At 39.7% G+C, this 13414-nt stretch overlaps 1 protein-coding gene across 1 annotated transcript in view; it reads right to left on the bottom strand.

The window, feature by feature from the left end:
- Positions 1-2432: 2432 nt before the first annotated feature.
- LOC134586252 (dynein axonemal heavy chain 5-like) overlaps positions 2433-13414 on the bottom strand; it is a 260789-nt gene continuing 249807 nt past the window's right edge. The window contains exons 104-106 of the mRNA XM_063441744.1: positions 12995-13207; positions 3424-3585; positions 2433-2775 (exon numbers count right to left, since the gene is read on the bottom strand). Coding sequence (XP_063297814.1) covers positions 2449-2775; positions 3424-3585; positions 12995-13207 — 702 coding nt within the window. The 3' untranslated portion in view covers positions 2433-2448. The remainder of the gene's footprint in view (positions 2776-3423; positions 3586-12994; positions 13208-13414) is intronic.

Below are 13414 nucleotides of genomic sequence, written 5' to 3'. Positions count from 1 at the left end.
TGTAGACTGTGCCCTGAGCTTGGTGCAAATGTGTCAAATGATATGCTTGCTCTATGCTTTCTGGAAACTCTCCACTAGCATTAACTTGCTCACGCATCTCCTTATCTTCTTACTAGCAGGCAGAAGCTCCTGGTATGTAGTCAGGGACAGAGATAAGGTGGATGTAGTGAGTGTGGAAGAAAGGGGACATGACAGAGTGTCAGAGAGATCGCAGCTGCAAGAGCATTTGCACAGTCAGCTTTACCTTAACTAATTTCATTGTCAGCCAGTTCACAAGTTTGAGCAAGGCCTTCTTTACCTCCAATACACATCTTCGGTAAAGTGCTGCAGAATATGTTGGCACTATATAAATGCTAATAATAGTTGTACAGGAGTCTTAGTGGGCAGTGTAGTCTGTTGACTTTTGCCTTGTTAGAGAAATAGATGAGAGAATAACCTAGCTCTGAAAGGATCTAATGTTGTAAAGTATTAGCTGTTTAATGTCTTTCCAGAGCCTTTATGGGTTAGGGGACTATCCAGATCTTGGGTGTCAAGCAGCTACTATGATGTAAGCAAAATTCAATAACCCTAATGGCATTTTAAATTATTTGACTGTGAGTGAGAGTCCAAGTGAATTAAGGAGGGCGGTGCTGGAGGCTGCCGGCGGCCAGAGGGAGCACTGCAGGGAGGCAACTTTCTGTGCCTCTCCTGCTCTACCCTGCCCTCATGCTGCACCCCGCAGACTCAAGCAGCTGACCTCACCGACAGGAAGAGACTGGAAAGTGGGAATTTTACCTTCAGTGCTCCCACAGCATTTAGTGTCAGGTTTATTCAGCAACATATGACTGAGAGTGAGTTTGTGTGTATTTGTGCCTGCTAGTGAGTGAGCTTGTCTGTAGTGAGCATCGCAAAGAGTAGACTGCGGTCCAGACTGACTAGCGCAAACCTGGAAAAGCAGTTGCGGGTAGCAATAGCATCAATACCAGCTAAAGAGAAGCAGTTCCAGCTATCACATTAGGGGCATCATATTAGGTGTGAGTAAATTAAATGCTTGACCAAGTATAGCAGGCTAATTTTTAAGTTCATAGTTTTGTATGGCCCGCGAATGAAGTTCTAAGTATCCAAACGGCAGAAAAAATGTTTACCACCCCTGCCCTAAGGGAACTATATAGGGTCAGGAATATACATTTTATAGTGTTAAAAACACTAGCCCTCCCTATACTTCAAAATAATGCAAAAACTCAATTCCAGCTCCCCACGGGTCTACCACTACTGGTCCCACCCCCGATCTGCCTTCTTTTCTGACCTCATCAGAACTGGTTATCTCAGCCAATCCAATGCTTTTCTATAGGAAAGCATTGGATTAGCAGAGGTAGTCAATTCTGATGATCTCAGCCAAGGAGGCATAGAATCAATGCAGTGCATCAATGCATCTCTATGGGGGAAGTTCAGTGTCTCTATGCAGAGCATGGAGATGCTAAATGTCAGTGCTGCAGACGAAGGAAGCATCTCTAATGGCGGTCTGAGTGATTGCCACTAGAGGTGTTCCTTGGGAGCAATGTAAACAATGCCTTTTCTATGAAAAGGCAGTGTTAACAGCAGAACGCCTTCAGAGACTGACTATACTCACCAGAAAGACTACATAAAGTTTGTAGTTGTTCTGGTGACAATAGTGTCCCTTTAAATTTGGCCTAAGTAATCTTTCTGAGTTTAATGAATCTAAATGCATAATACTGGTGTTGACTGACTCAGGTAGATTTCTGAGTCAAATAGGAAAGCAGTGTTAACGGATAGTTCCTGCAGTTTGGGATTTTTTGTGGATTGTGTGTTGTTGATCAGGCCATGTATATTTGGCTTAATAAGATTTCCAAATGATTATATTCTGTTAGAAAGGTTTCCAATTGATTTATCTACAGAAATCACTACTAAAATCTATGAGAGTTTTTGTAAATAAAGCATTTGTTTTTTTTTTCCCTAACAGTATTGAATCATTTAGAAAGCCTATTAAATCATGGCCTTGGGCCTCCATTTAATATTGTTGAACTAGCTTTTCAAATGTTTTAATATTTTTGGATAAACTTTAAAAACATTTTTATTCAAAATAATAATTAAAATATTTTTCGTAATATTAAATCATTTTAATAGTTTATTCAAAAATATTAATGCTCCTTCAACATTATTAAATTGCAGACTTAGCTGCGGTGGTTCATGTCTGGTTGCTAGTCACTACCTGAGTTTGGTCAAAGCTCACTAGGTTTACAGAAAATTCAGGAACCTCAAATTTGAGATTTTTAAAAAAATATTTTAATTTGTTTAGCATATTTTAAAATGCATTGAAAAGGATGTATTCTTAATTTCATTAATATAATTATTAATTACGCATGGAGATTTGCTGCATACATTTTCAGAATATACATTTCAATTATCATTCTGTTTGACGTTGTTATTTTCTAAACCAACTCCTGTATATCAGAATGGGTGAATTGTAGCTTTCATGCCTCGAAGAGCCCAACGAGAGCTGGGTATATTTTCTTTGTGAATCTCTAGATTGAAGATTGGGTCTCTTGCAGATGTTGAGGAACAGTAGACAGGACACCAGTAAGTGTCAAGTACTTTGGGGATATCATTAGTTCCATATTTTTCAGCACTGGGTAAACATTGCAGATGAATGACCGGTAGAGCACTGAGACTCTGCTTGGGGGCAGAATCCAAGATATCTGCATCAGTTTTGTTCCAGAGTACTCCCCAGAGATGGACTCCATATACAAACATACCTTCATGTGGGGGATCTCGTATCTAAGAAAATAGACATATTAGTAATTATATACCATAAATATTGTGCAAAACAATATAGATGCATGGATTACCCCATCTTGCTTCTATTTTCACAGGTTTTGTTAACTTAATAGTTCACTGTATAATCAGCACATATATTCTCCAAAGTGTGGTTTATCTATTTAATCCCCCATCTGAAAACATAGCTGATTTTGAGAAGCCCATCCCCACTGTGATGCTTAGGCTAACAAGGAAGAATTGGGTGGTGGTGATTGGCTGAATCAGAGGGTTCATTCCTTGAAAGAATGAGTATGGCTTCAAGTTAGTGTGTAATCTCTGCTTTATCTCTAGCAGGGGCTGTGTATGGCTAGGGACCCTTATTTTTTATTTTTCAAACCGCTTGAAAATGGTTTAACACTAAATGGAGGGACAGCGCCAGAAGACTCCAAGAATTACAACCAATTTAATTAGATGAAATGGTTATTGTTCTTTCAGTATCCCTTTAAACTTGCTCAGACTAGACATACTGGAGACACTGTATAAAGGTATTCACACATAGTGTTTGTTTTGTTTAGATTTCCAATTAGAGATAGTATTTCTTTTAAACTCATTAAAAACGCAATTTTTTACACATGTTAAAAATATACATAAGTTACTATCTGTACATACATGTTCTTTGTCTCTCTGTGTAATTTCTGTTTTAAACTGCATAGGTTCTGCATTTCCAGTTCTTGCTGAGTATTTCCGGATAGCTTCTTGTTTTAATACCGAAAACAGACCTTTTGGGTTTCTAAATGCACCAAGCCAGTATGTTGGCATCTTTTCTCGACCCTGTTGAATGAGAAGTACTTTTAATATGTGGATATGGGTAGTGTCTAAAGCATCTGTAAATAAATTTTATAAAATAAAAATCCACAAGATTACTATCTACTTTTATGACTATAAATAATCCAAAAGCCTATCATATCTAGTGCTAACTTCTGTTCTCTTTGATCTAATTCTGTTTGGTGATTTTGTTTTCTTTGCTTAAAGGAACTCCTAAACCACTTAAACCTTCTGAAATATTCTATGTATATTTTTATAAAAGTGCAGTTTTTATTAGAAATATGCACTTTACACAATACATTATTTTAGTAGATATACCTAAAATGCAAAAAGGTAGGCATTCATAGTGTAATATACAGTAATGGGAAAAAGAAAGCACACCCTCTTTGAATTCTATGGTTTTCCAAGTCAGGACATAATAACATTCATCTGTCCTTTAACAGGTCTTAATATTAAGTAAATACTAGACATGTGCAATTAGTTTAGTTCTGAATGTACATTCGGACGAATTTCGTGAAATTCGGACATTCTGATGCTTATGAATGTCCGAAGTTCGATTTGCAGAATTTCCAAAGTGCCGAACCGAATTGCCAAAGTTCCGAAATGGGTTAGGGTTTAGTGTTGGGGGTTAGGGTTAGGATGCGAATTACTGAAGTTCCGAATTGTCAAATTGCCGAAGTCCCGAATTTTGGAAGTGCCGAACCGAATGCCATTTGTCCGAATTGCTGAAGCAGAAAAATATGTTTTCTTACCCAAATTTACAAACTAAACGAATTTTTTTTGCCCATGCACATCCCTAGTATATACAACCTCAGATGAACATGACATATTTCACTGCGTCATGATTTATTTAACACAATTAAACTCAAAATGGAGAAGCCATGTGTGAAAATAAACAGACAAAATATAGTGATTTGCAAACAAATGCAAAACAACCCTTGTGGCTCTCAAACGGGGAAAAGAAATAAAATATAAATACCCCAAATTAGGAGGTGCAAAGACTCCTCAATGTCTTCAATATCATAAATATAGAACACTAAAAAGCACAACCTAAAAAGTACAAAGGGAGACCAATAGTGCAGACTCAAAATTAAAAACATAAAATAAAAGAATAACTAAAATGCACTCACAAACAAAGGTATAAATAGGCAGGGTATAGTCAGTCTTCTTAAAATGCTTCTTCTCGGGGGCGGGGCCGGGCCGCCGAGCTGAGTGGCCGCAGGGGAGACCAGCTCCCGTATAACATGATCCAATAGACCCATTCATTGGCTATTTTGGGATAAAAAATACTCACCACCTGAGGCCCTCGATACACACGGGCTACCGGAGCCGAGGAGAGGCTTGCCGCGAGGGTTTTAGTCCCTCGGAGGAGAGACCCCTGCTACACCAGGCGGGGGCCTACCTGGCAGTGAGTGGAGTGGACGGCCGCTGCTCCACTATCCTGCCCAATGGAGCCCGCACGGAACACCGGCGGACTCGGTCCGGATCCCCCCCCTCTGGACCGGGGAGGTGATCCCGGTCCTAGCCACAAAGCCATACTTGGAGGCTCTGCCCGATCACCGAGCAGGCCCAGGGCCCAACCTAAGATGGCAGAGGTCGAGAGCACGGGAACCAGATTGCAGAGTCCACTGCAGCATACACGCACCATCTGGCCTGGCATACGCGACACACCAAGCAACCCATACCTTGCAGAGACACACCGGGAGGAAGGCGCTGGTAACCCGGCTTGTACTGGAGCAGGCCTGCAACCCAGCAAAACACCAAGAGACAATCACCCCGAGACACAACGCAATGCCCCGACGAGTATGTGCCTGGACAATAATGGACTCACTAGCTATTGTCTTACGACCTTAGCAACACGCAGCTAGGACTGGGGCCTCAAGATGAGTGTGCTGCAGTATGTTTATTGCTCATTGTTTTTACACTCTTAACTGACACCCTGCATTCTCCTCTCACTAATCTAACTCCTATGCTCTGACAAAAGCTACATCTCTATCCTTAAATCATTAACCTGATATTATAGAGCCTTGTTCTGAAGTCTTTATTGTCGTTGCCGCTGCATTAGGGATGGAAGAAATAAGCCTGTTTTTACCTGGAATTACTAGTAAGGTTGATGCTTTAACGACTAACAAAGCTTGCTCGTCTCATGAAAATATGTTTGTGCCTAATGAAACCTAGGTCTTAAGCAAACCTATAATGAAACGTCTTGAAACATTAGCCTGAATAACCACTCACCCCCCCCTGCTTCAAGTTTCTCTTGTAACCAAGCTGATCACTAGCATTGTGCAGGGTAGCCACGTAACTACAATGTAAAAGCGAGTTTAAAAAAAAATCTAAAATGTGCATTTCTTTTATGTGACATGACACTGTACAACTGCATGTATATCTTGGTTGGCTCTGCTGTCGTGGCACTGTGAACCGTATTGTATTTTCTCTGCACGAAAAAAAAGAATAAAAAAAAAAAAAAAAAAAAAAAAATGCTTCTTCTCTTCTCAGTGTAGAGATGGATGCTTAAAACAAAGCACAGAGACAGACCATAGTGTATAGCTGTATAGTATTAAAAGTGAAGCTTTATAATCCATTTGGCGTGAACTTGGTATTCTGGAGAAGGTATATAGATGATATTCTTTTTATATGGAATGGTCTCGAAAGTAATCTATTAGATTTTATTGATTATACTAATTCTAATCAAGTTAATTTAATTTTTTGGAACATGGGGGGGGGGTTGCACTCACCTGAACATGCTTAAATGGGGTGCTGCTGGGGGCCATATTATACAATAAACAATACACAAGATCCAGCGCACTCTCCTATCTACTAAACAGCAACTTCAATGTTGACAGATTTTATTAGTTTTTAAAAGGTTTTTTTTTTTTTTGCCTAGGTAAGGTGTTTTTTTAAACAAAAAACAAACAAAAAAAACCCAAACTTTTTAAAAACTAATAAAATCTGTCAACATTGAAGTTGCTGTTTAGTAGATAGGAGAGTGCGCTGGATCTTGTGTATTGTTTATTGTATAATATGGCCCCCAGCAGCACCCCATTTAAGCATGTTCAGGTGAGTGCAACCCCCCCCCCCATGTTCCATATATATTTGGGAGTCTAGCCAGCTCCTTGGTTTTGCACCCCTCCCTGTCACAGGTGCTTCATCTCAGGTCCCTATTTAGTCTCGTACTGCAGAGAGCCTCAGATGGAATTTTTTCCCAAGTAAGTGGGTTAATCTCATAAGAGCAGACATTAGACTGTGAGAGTAGGACCTGCCAAAGATGGGGTACATTGACGTTGTGGCAGGCTTATGCAATGTATGATCATATAATGTAACTAAATCCCCATTATTTTTTGCCTAGATTAGGTGTTTTAAAAAAAAAAAAAAAAAAAAAACACCTTTTAAAAACTAATAAAATCTGTCAACATTGAAGTTGCTGTTTAGTAGATAGGAGAGTGCGCTGGATCTTGTGTATTGTGTAATTTAATTTTTTCTCCAATTTTTAGCCAGAATGAGATTATTTTTTTAGACCTGACCATTTTTATTGAAGATGAAAAGATAAAGACAAAAAAAAATGTTAAACCTACTGATGCTAATAGCTATATCAATACAGAGAGCAATCATCAACCAAATTGGCTCCGTGGTGTTCCACGGAGTCAATTCACAAGAATTAGGAGGAATTGTTCGGATGAAAATACCTTTTTAGACCAGGCCTCTTTCCTTAAAAATAAGTTTATAGAAAAGGGATATGCAAATAATTTTATAAATAAGGAGATTATGTATTCCTATAATAAAGAGAGAGGAGATTTACTACGAAATAAGGAGAAACAAGTTTCACTGGTTAATAATAAATTCGCCTTCTCTTTTAACACCCAGTACAATATCCATGCTAAAAAAAATCAAGAAAATATTAACGAAACATTGGCCGCTTTTACTAGAAGATGATTTTTTAAAAACAGAACTCCCTCCTGTCCCACAAATTATTTTTAGAAAAGGGAAAAGTTTTAAAAATGTTTTGGCACCAAGCACCTTTAGAAATGGAGATAAACAAGAAGTTCAAAAACTTGTGGGTTTCTACACATGTGGTTCATGCAAAAGCTGTCATTATAAGAACCAAAAATCCCAATATTTTTGCAGTTCAAGAACTAAAAAGAATTTTAAAATTAAAGAACATATTACATGTAATTCCACACATGTGGTTTATCTCCTAACATGTGGTTGTGGAATTCAATATGTTGGACGGACAATTAGACCAGTGAAAAAAAGATTTTTAGAACATTTTAATAATATTAAAAATAAATTATTAACCCATTCAGTTCCCGTTCATTGCAATAGGTGTCAGAATTTTAATCCAAACACTTTTTCATGTATTGGGATTGAAAAGGTGTCTTTAGATGGGAGAGGTGGAGATCTGGTACTTAAATTAAGACAAAGAGAAGGCTTTTGGATTCATACTTTGAAAACAATGCAACCAGAAAGTATGAATGTAGATTTTGATATGGCATGTTTTTTGTAACTAGTTTCTGTATTTGAATTTTCTATGATGATTTTGATTATCTCTTTTCGTTATTATCATTACTTTTACCAATTGTGATTACGTTTTTATATGGTCTATTTATTTTTAACTTTATTTCATATTCATTTTAATTTTAAATTTTTTTTATGACATATTCTCTTCCTTCGGAGCGCGTTTGCGCTCCATATTTATAGAACTGAACATCATCCTAAGTGGAACGCATTTGCGTTCCATTTCTGACTCTGTTTCCGGTTTTGGAGGAATTGATACGCATCTGCGCCCCAATTCAGAACTCTCCTTCCTGTTTCCGGACGGAGTGGAACGCATTTGCGTTTCAGACATAGACGAACTGGGACTTCCGGTATTGTGAAAACGAGGCTTGGAGCGCACGCGCCTTTTGAAGCGCGAAAGGATAATGAAACCCGACGGAGGAGATTACCTGCAGATGTTTCTGATCGAAGAAACTTCCAGGACTGGCTGAATGTTTTTAAGGCAGGGTATTTAAGTGTTTGTATGTTTTGTATTATGTGTATATTGTTGCCAGAAGCCCCTGATGAAGTCATTGAAACTAAACGCGTAGGGTGGCAAGCTTTTGATTATTTATATTTTTTATTGTGGATCTCTCCATCTCTCGTGTCTCTATATCCTGATGGTTATATCTTTCTTTGGTGGAAGACATCGAGTTTGATTTGAAGAGCCCTTTTACTACTGTTATTTTGTAAGTGTACCCAATAAAGCTTCACTTTTAATACTATACAGCTATACACTATGGTCTGTCTCTATGCTTTGTTTTAAGCATCCATCTCTACACTGAGAAGAGAAGAAGCATTTTAAGAAGACTGACTATACCCTGCCTATTTATACCTTTGTTTGTGAGTGCATTTTAGTTATTCTTTTATTTTGTTTTTATTTTTTAGTCTGCACTATTGGTCTCCCTTTGTACTTTTTAGGTTGTGCTTTTTAGTGTTCTATATGTGTGAAAATAAAACAAAAGCAATTGAAATAGCTCAACACAACAAATGCTTCAAGTGGTTTCCCCAAGTTCAACTGAAAATGTAACTTATGATAATTCCTCCAGTTAACACCCTGAATAGAATCCCTCACGACAGCACAAATATGCAAAACAGGTGTTGCCTCAAGCACCAAGTGTGCTTGAGATAAAACACTTAAAATACCTGAACTGGCTAGGGGTTGAGTGTTATGTTTGGCTGCATATTAGGAACATGGCTAAGTCAAAAGAATGGTCCATAAAGTTTAGAGAAGAGATCATCACCTATTTACAATCAAGGAACGGGATACAAAAAGACTGTGATGGCACTGCATGTTCCTACAGACACCGTTGGAAGCAGAGTTCACAAGTTCAAAGTTGAAGGACTAGTGGTTACACTACCCGGATGGGGCAGAATAATTACGTTTTCAATGGCTGCAACCAGATTTCTGAGAAGGCAGGTTGTGAAAAACCCTCAAGTGACTGCAAAAGACCTGCAGCAAGACTTGGTGACACCGAGGTTTCAGTGAGCACAGTAAGGCAAGTCCTAAATACAGAAAACATAGAATGTGACGGCAGATAAGGACCCATAGTTCCTGGCCTTATCTTGGATCAAGGATAGTCTTATGCGTATCCCATGCATAGTTAAACTCCCTTCACTGCGTTAACGTCTACCACCTCAGGTGGAAGGCTATTCCATGCATCCACTACCCTCTCAGTAAAGTAATACTTCCTAAAATTATTTTTAAACCTTTGCTTCTCTAATATAATTAAAACTATGTCCTCTTGTTGTGGTAGCTTTTCTTCTTTTAAATACACTCTTCCCCTTTACTGTGTTGATTCCCGTTATGCATTTCAATGTTTCTACCATATCCCCTCCTCCTCTTCCCTGTCTCATCTTTTCTCCAAGCTATACATGTTAAGATCCTTTAACTTTCCTGTAAGTTTTACCCTGCCATCCATGAACCGTTTTTTTTTTAGTCCTTCTCTGAACACTCTCCAAACTATCATGCCAGAAGTTGTACACCACTATTGGCCCAAATGCCCAGTATGCCCAAAATCATATAAATAAGCCATATAGGTTTTGAGATTCTATTCTGTAAAGCAATAAAAAAAAAAAGTGAACTTTTAGGCCTAATGGATTAGCAGTATGTCTGAAGGAAGAAAAATGAAGCATCCACTGAAAAGAACACTCTGCCTATAGTTAAAGGGACACTCCAGGCAGCCCTTTTTACTCACCTCGTTCCAGCGCCGGCAGCCTCGTGAAGCCGCGGCCCCTATTTCATCAAAATGACAAAATAGTCGGGCGCGAGCAGGGAGCAATCAGATGCTTCCATTCTTTGCCCGCCCCTCTCTTCTGCTGACAGGCAGGTGAGAGAAGGCTCGCACACAGTGCCTTCTCTCTCCTGCACACGTCAGACGTATTTTAATATGTCTGACGTGTACATGGCCTTTTTAGGACCATACATGATGGGAAGTCCCTCTGGTGGCCGTCTGAGTGACGGCCACTGGAGGTATTCCTATCAATCAATGTAAACACTGTATTTTCTCTGAAAATACAGTGTTTACATTAGATTGCCTGCAGGGAGCTATAGATCTCACCTGAACAACTACATTAAGCTGTAGTTGTTCAGGTGACTATAGTGTCCCTTTAAGCATGGTGGTGACTCTGTGATGCTCTGGGACTGCTTTGCATCCCCTGGCACTGGAAACCTGCAGCATGTGGCAGGCAAAATGGATTAATTGAAGTATTAGGAAATCCTGGGAGAAAACGTCACGCCGTCTATGAAGGAGCTGAAGCTTGGGCGTCATTGGACCTTCCAACAAGACAATGATCACAATCATACTTCAAATTTCACCAAGGCTTGGTTGCAGAAGAAATCTTGGAAAATTTTACAGTGTCCATCACAGTCATCTGACTTAAACCGCTTAGAAAATCACAGGTGGGATTTGAAGAAGGCGAATGCAGCACGCAAACGCTAGGAAATGACAGGAAATGGAGGCCATTGCTCATGAGCTAATGTCTGTCTATGCATCTCATTTGCAGCAGGTTATAACAGCAAAAATTGTGCTTTACTAAGGCTAAAGATGCTTGCCATGAAGGGGTTGAATAATTTTGAGACTGGAGAAGTCACTATAAGTTGCATTTTCGGGTGAATTTGTGGAAACCATTTGAAGCATTCATTGTGTTGATCTATTTCAGTTACTTTGTGTGATTTGTTAATTGCAAACAACTGAAAGTCTGTAGATTTTGACAAGCAACCTGATTTTCAATGGGGGTTGAATAATTTTGGATGGGATAAGCAATGAAGAGGATAAAGGGTTTTTTTGGTTTTTTTTAAAGTCAAAATATGTGCCAAAAATGTAAATTTTTTCAGAAACAGTATGAACTAATGATTTCCATGACATTCTTGAAAAGAACAGCATTTAGTGATGGACTTCCTGTCTAAAATAGTAGTGTTCAAAAAACAATATTTAAGCATAAACAAAAAATGCCACATGTTTATTTTCATTTCTTTGCAATGCTTAATAATTTTTTTTTTTTATTGCTGTGCAAGTAAAGATACAGGGTGGCTTGCAATGAATGCCACAACAGCATGAGCAATGTATTGTTACATGACAATACAGTGAAATGGCATTTGACAATTCTGCACAATTTTTTGATAAAGAATAATCATGTTAGGATTCTCTGAATATACGCTGCAGTGAATATAGGCAAGACACGGTTGGGACTGTCTAAGAAATAAACGTTATTGTACATGCTAGGCAGAAAGAATATAGTAAGGACCACTGGAGCTGAGCAGACCGCTGTAATATCACATAAAGCTGTGTGAGACTAAGCAGGAGAAGTGGTTACGGAAAACAAAATGGCTTCAGTGGGTGTCAGAGAAGTTAGGATTATATGCTGCAAGTGGTAACCAAAAGGCTGCAGACTCTTGTATATCCCTTGCTATGTTAGGATGTGAGTGCCTCTGTTGTGTCATAGAGTGCCTTGATGGAGTCGCTGGAGACTTATAGTCTGAGATTATACAGCCGGTCCGAATAGGCAATATAATGTAAGTTCACAGGCTTCCTTGGCAGGCTTCGTAGCTGTTTCGCCGGGTGGATCCGCTTTGCGGCGTGGATTCCCAACTCCCCTTCATGGGTTGTGTGCTTCAGATTGAGGATCCATTTACTCTCACAGTCCTGAGCTCTCCCCAGCGGACGTCAACTCGCCCCTGGACTTGCTTTGGTCGTCGTGGTGGGTGGTGTGACTTCTCCCCCTGGAGCTCCATAAAGCATGAGCTGTTAGTAATGCACTCGGAGCCACCGCCATTTTGTAAGGTAGGCATTGTGAGTTCCGCGCCACCTAATCTCCCCACATCTCGAGATCTCCTCAGTGGGGACCGGGATAACCCCTCACCCCAGCCCCCCAAGCCCACAGGGGGGGAAACGGGACTGGCAGGCGTCTCAGTAGGCAGGTGTGTGGTAGCTGGGAAGAGAGGCAGGGCAGCGTTTGTCCACCCCTCTCTCCTCCTGAGTAGGCCGCAACCTCCGAAGCTTCGTGCTTCCTTCAGGGGTCCCAAAACTCCCGATCTCGGGGTCTGCCACTTCTTCCACCACCGTGTGGATGTCTCGTGGGCTCATTTCAAGTACCAGAGCTGCAAATTATAGCCTAAGAGGCCAGATTTCCCTGGAGTCTCTCTTGCATGCGACCGGTCAGCATGGCGGTCCGGCCCCACCCCCCAAAAAATAGTTTTCTGATACTTAGTCTTAGCTTACAAAAGGCAGTAATATTTGTAAATAAGTATTGAAGCAAAATAGAAAACAGGATCAGAGGAACATGTATTCCAAAAGAAGGACTGTTCCTACTTTTAAGGTATGCATTTTTAAAATTTATAGCTACACCTATTACTTCATATTGTATATTCTTACAACATACTTACCAACTGCAGCATCTTTTCAAAATGTGCAACCCGCAGCTGTAAATCACTGATCCAATATGAGACGGACCAATCGGGTGGAAGGGAGAAGCTCCAGGCCAGCTTGCACCAGTATTTTGGAGCTCTTTTCAAATGTAAATCTCGAATTATCATAATCGTGGTTTCAGAGAGTTGGTCTCCTAACATGTCAGGTGACTCCACAAAATCCTTAATATTCTTAAGAAAATACAACAAGCAGATTAACAATGCTCAGCAGTATAAACTATGCAATGTAAGTACATCAATTCCTCACTGAATCATCCATAAGACTGATTAATATTAAAGGGCTTCTGACTTCTACAGCCTGATATAGTGGTCATGGTGCCAGGGGTGCCCTGCCCCCCGCCCACCTCCCATTGTAAGCAGTCGACTTTAGAATATTTT

This window comes from Pelobates fuscus, chromosome 2, assembly GCF_036172605.1.
Source record: "Pelobates fuscus isolate aPelFus1 chromosome 2, aPelFus1.pri, whole genome shotgun sequence".
Classification (NCBI taxonomy): Eukaryota; Metazoa; Chordata; class Amphibia; order Anura; family Pelobatidae; genus Pelobates; species Pelobates fuscus.
Note: the sequence above shows the minus strand (reverse complement) of the source record. Positions and strands in the feature narration are given on the sequence as shown.